We start from the raw sequence: 12,186 nt of genomic DNA, 5'->3' as shown, positions 1-12,186 counted from the left end.
GATTCTTCAACATGTAAAAATCTCTTGTGTTTTTGTGAACGAGCTTCACCGTAAAAGTTGATTAGTGGGAGAGATCCAGAACAGTCAGGTTTGTGCTCCTATCACTCCTGACTGTGTTTTGTTTAGAGTGACCAGTATAGTTTTAGTGAAGAGGACACTGAGGACACACAGGGGTCCACTGTTGTGGTCAGGGGGGTTCAAGTAGGCCTAGGTTGTAGGACCATGCAACAACTACAGCAGAAACATCAATACATAAACATTCACTCAATCAGCAATAATAAACAATAGGCCTTAATGGCATACTTAATGCTAATACTTAATACTAATACTTAAAACTAATCCTTAATACCAATACTTAATACTAATACTGAATACTAATAGTTAATACTAATACTTACTACTAATACTGAATACTAATACTTAATACTAATACTGAATACTAATAGTTAATACTAATACTTACTACTAATACTGAATACTAATACTTAATACTAATACTTAATACTAATAGTTAATACTAATACTTACTACTAATACTGAATACTAATACTTAATACTAATAGTTAATACTAATACTTAATACTAATACTTAATACTAATAGTTAATACTAATACTTAATACTAATACTGAATACTAATAGTTAATACTAATACTTAATACTAATAGTTAATACTAATACTGAATACTAATACTGAATACTACTCGTTTAATACTAATACTTACTACTAATACTGAATACTAATACTTAATACTAATACTTAATACTAATAGTTAATACTAATACTTACTACTAATACTGAATACTAATACTTAATACTAATAGTTAATACTAATACTTAATACTAATACTTAATACTAATACTTAATACCAATCATTAATACTAATACTTAATACTAATCCTTAATACTAATCCTTAATACTAATACTAATCATTAATGCGAAAACTTAATATTAATCCTTATTACTAATACTAATGATTAATGCGAAAACTTAATATTAATCCTTAATGCTAATACTTCATGCTAATACTTAAAACTAATCCTTAATACCAATACTTAATACCAGTACTTAATACTAATCCTTAATACCAGTACTTAATACTAATACTTAATAGCCAGTAATTCCAGTCGTTTTTGGAGTTCTGTGTGGAATGAAATCAAATTTGACTTTTTTTCTCACTGCAAACAACAATAAATAAATAAATGAATGAGAATACCCCAGCATTTGTAACTGCAACACCTTTCTCAGAGAAGTGCTGCATTTTCTGATAGAAGCGCAGAAGTGCCCGTATGACCAATCGTCTTTCAGTTCAACTCATGTCCTAATCTATTGGCAGTGCTTCTACAGGGAAAGGTGTGCAACGTAAAGTACCTGAATGTATTTATTAGAAACAGTGTCCACAAACATACGGGCATATGCTGTATAGATGCATTTCATGGATTTTGTGGCCACACATGTTTATTCACAGACACTCAGCTTGATTTGTTCACATTTCAGTGTGTGAGTAAGAGTTACACTCAGCGTCCTCGTATGACATCACATCTTACCGTATTCATTATCCAGTTGTACATCTGGCTAGGGGTGTCACTAGAGCGCACATGTACAGTCCATCTCACAGCTTCCTTAGAAAGGCACTGACCAATAGAATAGGACTCTCTGGGGCAACCATGAGTACATGAGCCTAAGGTCACTGTGCCCAGTACCAGGCCTGGACTAGCTATTGAGCTGTGGAGTAGTGGAAGATGGTGAAGCTCCATCCAGTACTTTTATTTGGGATGATTTGGAGTGGCAGAACTAAACATCCAACATCAGAACCTGACCTCACTGATGCTCTCACACATGTGAGACTGAATGCAATGAAATCATCCTCACAGCAATGTTCTAGGATAAGAGGCTGTTACTGAAGGAAAGTGGGACCAGCTCCTGTCTGATATCCTTCATTTCAAAAGATAAAGAAGATAAAAAAAGACAATTTCTCTGTGAGATAGACCACCATTCCATAATATGAAGAAAGCCTTATTAACATTAAACCACTGCCCATTTTTAGATCACAAGACTGCGTTTTACCAGAGGAGGGCGACAGTAAGACACAATAAATAAAGAACTGGGTCACATCTGGAGGAAAAATACAAAACAGAAATCAAAATAGAGTTAAATGTCAGAGAGTTTCTATATGTTGTCACCAAACAACTCAGATATGTCATCATTTAAAATGTTAATATGAATAGAATCAAGATATTGTGATTAATTTGGTCAAGTATAATAGCTAAAATATCTTTATAGAAGTTATAAATAAAAAAAGTGCTAAATTAATATGATGTTATTATTTGGCTTATTACTGTTAACACATAAAGTGAATATAGTATTTTATTTGATAAAATTCTGATAGACAGCGAAAGACATTTCAATACAGTCCTGAGGCCAAAATATTTACTTTATTTGTATTATTCCATTAGATTATCAGATGTTCATAATACATGAAAACAGCCTAAGTGACATAAAAAGCTGAATTTCCTTCATTATTTGTTTAAAAAGCTCAAAAGTGCTTGACTGGACGCAGACATTTGTTTATATCACCAAACCGTTAAAGAATAAGGAAATTCACACAATGAACTTTGAGACACCGGCGGTTTAATGTCATATATACAAAGAATAGGTGTGACCATTTACTGTAAACATGACTCCAAATATGACAACGCTCCACAGTGAAGCAGGAATGTAAGGCACTTCCTTCAGGTAGTTTCATTTTCAGTAAAAACCTGATTCACCATCTTCACTAAGACAGAAATACAGTAGTAATAAAACTGTTAATGCAGGTGAAACTTGAGTCGAGTAAAAGACGAGCAGGAATGAAATACGCTTGCCAACATGACCAGTTCAAGGAAAGTCAACAACGTCCAGCAGTATTTACCAACCAAAAACAGGACCAAAGGGCAGCGGAGCAAAGGGGCGTCTCTCTAATGTAGCCATTCAAGTGGAATGAGGAGGAAAGAGCTAAGAGCACATTTTAAACATGTGATATCACAATCTAACTATAGTGAAAGTATGGTACTGTATCCCAATCTAACTCAATTAAAGAGCTGAAACTGTACTATAGTGAAAGTATGGTACTGTACCCCAATCTAACTCAATTAAAGAGCTGAAACTGTACTATAGTGAAAGTATGGTACTGTATCCCAATCTAACTCAATTAAAGAGCTGAAACTGTACTATAGTGAAAGTATGGTACTGTATCCCAATCTAACTCAATTAAAGAGCTGAAACTGTACTATAGTGAAAGTATGGTACTGTATCTCAATCTAACTCAATTAAAGAGCTGAAACTGTGCTATAGTGAAAGTATGGTACCGTATCCCAATCTAACTCAATTAAAGAGCTGAAACTGTACTATAGTGAAAGTATGGTACTGTATCTCAATCTAACTCAATTAAAGAGCTGTAACTGTACTATAGTGAAAGTATGGTACCGTATCCCAATCTAACTCAATTAAAGAGCTGAAACTGTACTACAGTGAAAGTATGGTACTGTATCCCAATCTAACTCAATTAAAGAGCTGAAACTGTACTATAGTGAAAGTATGGTACTGTACCCCAATCTAACTCAATTAAAGAGCTGAAACTGTACTACAGTGAAAGTATGGTACTGTATCTCAATCTAACTCAATTAAAGAGCTGAAACTGTACTACAGTGAAAGTATGGTACTGTATCCCAATCTAACTCAATTAAAGAGCTGAAACTGTACTATAGTGAAAGTATGGTACTGTACCCCAATCTAACTCAATTAAAGAGCTGAAACTGTACTATAGTGACAGTATGGTACTGTATCTCAATCTAACTCAATTAAAGAGCTGAAACTGTACTATAGTGAAAGTATGGTACTGTATCTCAATCTAACTCAATAAAAGAGCTGAAACTGTACTATAGTGAGAGTATGGTACTGTATCCCAATCTAACTCAATTAAAGAGCTGAAACTGTACTATAGTGAAAGTATGGTACTGTATCTCAATCTAACTCAATTAAAGAGCTGAAACTGTACTATAGTGAAAGTATGGTACTGTATCTCAATCTAACTCAATTAAAGAGCTGAAACTGTACTATAGTGAAAGTATGGTACTGTACCCCAATCTAACTCAATTAAAGAGCTGAAACTGTACTATAGTGAAAGTATGGTACTGTATCCCAATCTAACTCAATTAAAGAGCTGAAACTGTACTATAGTGAAAGTATGGTACTGTATCTCAATCTAACTCAATTAAAGAGCAGAAACTGTACTATAGTGAAAGTATGGTACTGTATCCCAATCTAACTCAATTAAAGAGCTGAAACTGTACTACAGTGAAAGTATGGTACTGTATCCCAATCTAACTCAATTAAAGAGCTGAAACTGTACTATAGTGAAAGTATGTTACTGTACCCCAATCTAACTCAATTAAAGGGCTGAAACTGTACTATAGTGAAAGTATGGTACTGTATCCCAATCTAACTCAATTAAAGAGCAGAAACTGTACTATAGTGAAAGTATGGTACTGTATCTCAATCTAACTCAATTAAAGAGCTGAAACTGTACTATAGTGAAAGTATGGTACTGTATCCCAATCTAACTCAATTAAAGAGCTGAAACTGTACTATAGTGAGAGTATGGTACTGTATCCCAATCTAACTCAATTAAAGAGCTGAAACTGTACTATAGTGAAAGTTAAACTTACAAATACATAACATCAATATATTTATAGTGTAGTATAGTATTTATAAGATAGTGATGTATGGAAGCCCCCTGAGTTTTGCATCGTAAACTATAAAGTGTGTGAATGTACTTGATTTAAATGTAAATATAATTTCCACATGTTATTTTACTTACTGTTTATTTTACTGTTGGCAATACTATTTTATTCATGAGGAATTATGTTTACATTTAAAACAGCTATATAAGCCTTATTAAATGTAACCTGAAGTTTGAGTATGTGCAGAAGAAACCGAAACCATGTAGACTATGTGATGTAGTTACAGATGACAGACAGGTTTTACAGACATTAGTGGTGTTTAGAGGTTCACAGTGAATGCTGGTTCAGTCCTGTGGGAAAAAAGTCCAGTCCTGAACTCTCCCTCAGTTTTGTAGGCCTCAAGTACTCGGACTAAAAACACACCGCTGTCCAGTTCGACTAGACAGAATAACAAACGTCACAGTGTTGTTGTGCAGTAAAGTCTTATCTTCTTATGTTTCAGGTTACTTTTACAAAAATACTGTAACAAAATAAGTTTTTACATGTTAAAAAATTAGTCAAGCTTTTCTGCCTCAGCACTTCTTTAAATACATTACTATTTGAATAATATTAAGATAATATTCATGTTAACCTTGTATATACAGGGCTAACAGCACTGATACAGCCTACACACCACATCGCACCATTTATGATCCATGTAGTAGCATATATTCTGTGTTGCTGGGAAATTTGTAAAACTTTTACAGTTGTTTTGTATTTCTGCATAAGTATGACCAGAACTGTCTCCAGACCTAAAACTTAAAGTCCTAACTAAACTAGTCATCCAAAAAACACTAGAGTTTTTACATTTATTGAGCAAAATGAAGTTTGGTGAAAAATAAACCCTGCATTCCAGCATTAGAACATCACCCCAACTGTTAAGCATGGGGGTGGTAGTATCAAGGGTTTGGGGACGCTTTGCTGCCTCGGGTCCCAGACAGTTGGCCATTACGGACGGACCTGTGAATTCTGGATTGTGCCAGAATCGATATAAAAGTTATTTACTTGATATAAAAGTTATTTACTGGTTTAAAGGTTCAGCCGCACATCTCTTTTACAAAAATGGTTCTTTACAGAACCCAACATGGTTCTTCCATTGGCATTGTTTAAAGAGCCCTTTGTAACATCTTCATTTGAAAGAGTGTGAAGCTTAACTATAACTGGGTCATGCAGCAAGACAACAACCCCAAGCATTCAAGTGAGTCAACAAAGAAATGGTAAAACTGAGGAAATTCAGCATTTTAAGAGAAGGGGAGGTCAAAGTCCAGACCATGTTGTGTAAGGAATAGACAGAGCTGAAGGAAGCCCTCCAGCATCGCTGAGTTGACGCAGTTTTCTAAAAATAAAAAAAAAGTATGCCCCAGAATTCCTCCAACCCGTCGTGCATCTGACTGATCAGCAGTTACTGGAAACGTATAGATGAACTTACAGCTCAAACGTTTCACAGCAGTTACTGAAAGCAAGACTTCACATACTCTGTATATAAATATATATGTCCATATGTTTGTGGACATCCCTTCTAATGACTGTATTAAGCTACTTTGCTGACACAGATGTGCAAATGCACACACACAGCTTGTCTAGTCCATGTAGAGAAGAAGTACTAGAGGGGTATAAAGCCCCCCAGCATTGAGGAGCTGTGGATCAGTGGAAGAACTGTGTTCTCTGGAATGATGGTGGAGGAGCTCCATCCAGTACTTTTGGGATGAGTTGGGGGGTGAGTTGGGGATGAGGTGGGGTAGTAATCATCCAATGTCCTGACCTCACTAACGCTTCCTCACAGCAGTGCTCCTCCAAAATCTAGTTACTCCAACAAAAGCAGTATAAGCTCTTTTTAATACCCTAGAAACAACGAATGTGCTTGTGTCCCAATACTTTTGTCCATATAGTGTACTCTTTCAGACACGATTGTATTTGAAATTTTGCTCAATATATAAATGTAAAAAGTGTGTTTTTGTGTTTTTATGTAGTAACAGAAAATCGTTAAGGCTCACAAATGTTCTTGCAACATTGTCAGGCAGTGTCAGAAGCTGAGAGGTACACGTGTCAAAGTCCGTCACAACCCTGTCTAAGCAAAATTATCTCTAAAATTTCTTAGAAAATCTTTAAAAAGCTACAACGCTAAAGTGTAAAAATCTGTTTAAGCTGCTGTTTAGTAAATTACAGTGTCCAGTAAACCAGAGAATTATAAACCTCTTAATATTACAGTGGATTTCTGTGCATAATAATAAACAATTAAGCCTGATCATCCTGTACTAGTGTAATTTAGCCACAGCCGCCCTGAAACATCACACAAAACTGTTGGGTCAGCGATGGCCACAGGAGCTGCCCTGAGAGGAGTCACCTCCTAAATCTGCGGAGAGTTCCTGGAGATAATCTTCGGACTGCATGATGAAGTCCGTCCACTCCTCACACACTTCCGCCAGGTTTGGGCCTGTTCCTCCGTACTCCGGGGGGAAGGCAGCTTTCGGAAAGTGCTCATAAAGACTCGCTGTGTAGGAGCTGCCGTGGAAGTGGATCTGTCAGAAGAGATTAACGTTCATTAACTTCCTTCGTTACAGAGCTGCGAGCTTACTGAGCTCATATCTGCATTATACAGTCATCCTCATTCTAAAGCTCCAGTGAGGAAGCACAGGGTAGGGGTTTCTAATAAAGTGTCCAGTGAGTGGAAGCACAAGGTAGGGGTTTCTAATAAAGTGGCCAGTGAGTGGAAGCACAAGGTAGGGGTTTCTAATAAAGTGGCCAGTGAGTGGAAGCACAGGGTAGGTGTTTCTAATAAAGTGGCCAGTGAGTGGAGGCACAAGGTAGGGGTTTCTAATAAAGTGGCCAGTGAGTGGAAGCACAAGGTACGGGTTTCTAATAAAGTGGCCAGTGAGTGGAAGCACAAGGTTGGTGTTTCTAATAAAGTGTCCAGTGAGTGGAAGCACAAGGTAGGGGTTTCTAATAAAGTGGCCAGTGAATGAAAGCACAAGGGAGGGGTTTCTAATAAAGTGGCCAGTGAGTGGAAGCACAGGGTAGGTGTTTCTAATAAAGTGGCCAGTGAGTGGAAGCACAAGGTAGGGGTTTCTAATAAAGTGGCCAGTGAGTGGAAGCACAGGGTAGGTGTTTCTAATAAAGTGGCCAGTGAGTGGAAGCACAAGGTACGGGTTTCTAATAAAGTGGCCAGTGAGTGGAAGCACAAGGTAGGGGTTTCTAATAAAGTGGCCAGTGAGTGGAAGCACAGGGTAGGTGTTTCTAATAAAGTGGCCAGTGAGTGGAAGCACAAGGTAGGGGTTTCTAATAAAGTGGCCAGTGAGTGGAAGCACAGGGTAGGTGTTTCTAATAAAGTGGCCAGTGAGTGGAAGCACAAGGTACGGGTTTCTAATAAAGTGGCCAGTGAGTGGAAGCACAAGGTAGGGGTTTCTAATAAAGTGGCCAGTGAGTGGAAGCACAGGGTAGGTGTTTCTAATAAAGTGGCCAGTGAGTGGAAGCACAAGGTAGGGGTTTCTAATAAAGTGGCCAGTGAGTGGAAGCACAGGGTAGGTGTTTCTAATAAAGTGGCCAGTGAGTGGAAGCACAAGGTAGGGGTTTCTAATAAAGTGGCCAGTGAATGAAAGCACAAGGGAGGGGTTTCTAATAAAGTGGCCAGAGAGTGGAAGCACAGGGTAGGTGTTTCTAATAAAGTGGCCAGTGAGTGGAAGCACAAGGTTGGTGTTTCTTATAAAGTGGCCAGTGAGTGAAAGCACAAGGTGGGTGTTTCTAATAAAGTGGCCAGTGAGTGGAAGCACAAGGTGGGTGTTTCTAATAAAGTGGCCAGTGAGTGGAAGCACAAGGTGGGTGTTTCTAATAAAGTGGCCAGTGAGTGAAAGCACAAGGTTGGTGTTTCTAATAAAGTGGCCAGAGAGTGGAAGCACAGGGTAGGTGTTTCTAATAAAGTGGCCAGTGAGTGGAAGCACAAGGTAGGGGTTTCTAATAAAGTGGCCAGTGAGTGGAAGCACAAGGTTGGTGTTTCTAATAAAGTGGCCAGTGAATGGAAGCACAAGGTTGGTGTTTCTAATAAAATGGCCAGTGAGGGAGAGTAATTGTATAAAATTGCTGACCCGCTGTTTAATCTTGTCAGGTAGGAATGGTCGAATCATCGCAAAGACTGGGCGGAAAAATATCGGCTCGTTTATCAGATGGATGCCACGGACTTTCAAAGGAAAGGAGTCCTGCAGAACAGAAGAAGTGTTAGGTTGCCATCAGTAACGTGTTAATGCATGATTACACATTCAGAAATGGCCACACACACTGTGAATAAGGATAGTTCATCAATAGCTGTCCTTAAAATTATATACAAAAAAATAAAATACAAAAAAACACACAAATCAGCCATAACATTAAAACCAGGTAAAGTGAAGGACACTGATAATCTGGTTTCAGTGGCTTCTGTCTGTCGAGGGGTGGATCTACATATCAGGCAGTGAGTGAACGGTCAGTTGACTGTGACTGGGTCAGAACATCTCCACCAAAACATCAAGCAGGTCTTGTGGGGTGTCCCTCCCGGTATGCAGGGGTCAGTACCTACCAAAAGTGATCCAAGGAAGGACAACCAGTGAACTAGCGACAGAGTCATGGACACCCAAGGCTCACTGATGCACATTGAGGCCCCGCCCACCTCACACAACTTGTTTTAATGTTATGGCTGAACTAAAATTTTAAATATGTAGTTGTTTTTTTTATATCTATTTCTATAATATCAGGTTTTAATCATTAGAATTGGATGAGTGGCCACTCTAATTCCTGAATGTTTTAATGCCCCTTTACTGACCCACAGGATAATCCCTTATGCAATATATATATATATATATATATATATATATATATATATATATATATATATATATATTATATATTATTATATATATATAATATTAGTGCAATATAAATCAAAAACAGAACCAAAAATCTTAGAAACTCTTAGAATACTGAAACTACTGATTTCTAAACGCGTCAGGAAATACTTACTGTGAGAACGCATGAAATCTTTTTTGCAAGGACGGGTTTATCTGGAAAGCGTGAGCAAAGCACCAGCCCTGCAGGTCAAAAATAGCCTTCAGGCCGTTTCTCTGAGTCTCTCGCTCTTGGACGATCAGCTCTGACGTGATGAGGCTCACCCGGAAAACCTCATACGCTGTGAACTCCTTTGGATTCCACTGACCTGAAGAATTGTAATACATATATGTATCATTTTAAAGAAGCAGTTAAATGATAAAGCAGGGTAATATAATTGATCTCTGACCCCAGATTCAGTAAATCAGCCAAGAAATGTTTGGTATCTGATGTGTGCTTCATTTCATTTACAATAGGAGATGCTAGGCTAATGGCGCTAAGAAACAGTTAGAATTAGACTGGTGACAGTCTGAGCCCCCAAAATCGTTTGTCTCTCTGTCAGAACTCCTCCAGATCTTGAAGACGGCCTAAACTTCTCCACAGAGCTGAACAGTGGAGTAGCTCAGTACAGTGAGGCCAGATTCATAAAAGGCACAGATTTACCATGACGTTAAGAGGAAAGCACTGCATTAGTTTGCTCAGTCATAAACGAGAATGACCAGTTTTAGCTGAGGTTTTTCTGTTCATGTGAAATCTAACACCACTGGTCTTTACCTCAGTTACATTAATTGTTAGTGATTCATAACATTACACCGTCACGCGAAAAAACTCTGCGTGGAAGAACCGAAAGCTAAACATCACAGCAGACCTGATGTTCTGATTATCCTTTTTAGAATGTTTTCAAACATATTTGGTCGTACAGGCGAGTGACTAATCACAAATATAAAAACGTATCTGAACTGTGGAAAACACGGACGCTGTGGTTCCGTTTCCTTCTGTTCTGCAGAAATGAAACTAGGACTGTCTGCCATGTTGTTAAATTTGCAATTTAAGGCGAAGCCAGACTCACCTACTCTTATGGTAGACCCCGCCCCTTCTCCCAGACCAAGCCTCAGTGTCTTTGATGGAAAGACACTTTAGAGGAGGAAAATGAGATAAAAATAAAAAGGGCGGGGCTGTTTTGTTATTAAAACATATGAAAATGGGCGGAGCTACACATCATACCGCAACCAGCCAGCAGAGGCACTAGAGCTGTGGTTGCGTCACTTTTGAGAGACGCTGCGCTGCCTGTTTTTTCCAGAGTAGTTGGTTTGGACTGATCATGGTGAACTTTGAAGAAGAGACTCACTATTACTGTAATATTTATTTATTTACCAAATAGCACTTTGGTAAATAATATCCAGTCCCCCATTGTCTAAAATGCTACCAGTGCTGGGAGGGTGAAGGCTATCACAGTCTTCCTCTGTTACATGTGAAGAAGCTCCACAACATCTTCTTAGACTGCCGCTAATACAACACCACCGGAGCTAAACACACTCGGAGGAGAACGCTAACTGCTAATTCTGTTATCTCAGCTAACAGTGCCTGCACTAGCTAGCATCGCCCACGCTGAGTAATGAGGAGAAAGGTTGGACCGTCCTACCCACCCAAAGAGAGAGAGGACAGCTGTTCTCTCTGGGACTCTCAGTCACTGACAGATGGCTGTGGCATCATCAGGGATTGATAATAGAGCCAACGTTAGACAGCCGAGCGACTCATTCAGTTATGGGGCTCTGATTCAGTATAGCTGGATCCAGAGCCATTAATACTGGTCGTTAATATGTATGAGCTCATTAACATTTTCATGTTGTCTGTGAAGTAATGTGTAAGAAACACCCTGGCACTAAAAAGACACTGCTAATGAAGGTCTAGAGGTTAATGAAGGAAACTCACTAATCCTGTAGATTAGAACTCTGCTTCCAGCATCGTCTCGGGACCTGAGAACACCGTGGTAATTGTTCTTCAGAAGGCCGATGATGGAGGAGGGTCGGAGGTTAGCACTGATTTCAGGGCACTCCTGCCTCCATTTATGATAGTTAATCAGCAGCTGTGGAGAAATGACACGTTATACCAGAGCCACCCTCTAGCCCTTCATCAGGGGTCAGTTTCTACCAACACCACACATAGTGTCCAGTGAGAGGCAGTTCAGTCTAATAAAGTGACCAGTGATGAAGCACAAGGTAGGTGTTTCTAATAAAGTGGCCAGTTATGAAGCACAATGTAGGTGTTTCTAATAAAGTGGCCAGTTATGAAGCAAAATGTAGGTGTTTCTAATAAAATGGCCAGTGATGAAGCACAAGGTAGGGGTTTCTAATAAAGTGGCCAGTGATGGAGCACAATGTAGGTGTTTCTAATAAAATGGCCAGTGATGAAGCACAAGGTAGGTGTTTCTAATAAAATGGCCAGTGATGAAGCACAATGTAGGTGTTTCTAATAAAGTGGCCAGTGATGAAGCACAATGTAGGTGTTTCTAATAAAGTGGCCAGTGATGAAGTACAATGTAGCTGTTTCTATTAATGTGGCCAGTGAGTGTA

At 38.5% G+C, this 12,186-nt stretch overlaps 1 protein-coding gene across 1 annotated transcript in view; it reads right to left on the bottom strand.

Annotated features, from left to right (window-relative positions):
* Window positions 1–4,343: 4,343 nt before the first annotated feature.
* The window catches only part of ttpa (tocopherol (alpha) transfer protein), an 11,121-nt gene continuing 3,278 nt past the window's right edge, over window positions 4,344–12,186 (bottom strand). Inside the window, 5 exon segments of the mRNA XM_072690963.1 lie at window positions 4,344–7,281; window positions 8,842–8,952; window positions 9,749–9,777; window positions 9,780–9,941; window positions 11,546–11,699. Of these exon segments, the coding sequence (XP_072547064.1) occupies window positions 7,069–7,281; window positions 8,842–8,952; window positions 9,749–9,777; window positions 9,780–9,941; window positions 11,546–11,699 (669 nt within the window). The 3' untranslated portion in view covers window positions 4,344–7,068.

This window comes from Salminus brasiliensis, chromosome 11, assembly GCF_030463535.1.
Source record: "Salminus brasiliensis chromosome 11, fSalBra1.hap2, whole genome shotgun sequence".
In the NCBI taxonomy this organism is placed as follows: domain Eukaryota; kingdom Metazoa; phylum Chordata; class Actinopteri; order Characiformes; family Bryconidae; genus Salminus; species Salminus brasiliensis.
The sequence above is the reverse complement of the archived record's forward strand: the minus strand, read 5'-3'. Positions and strand labels throughout refer to the sequence as shown.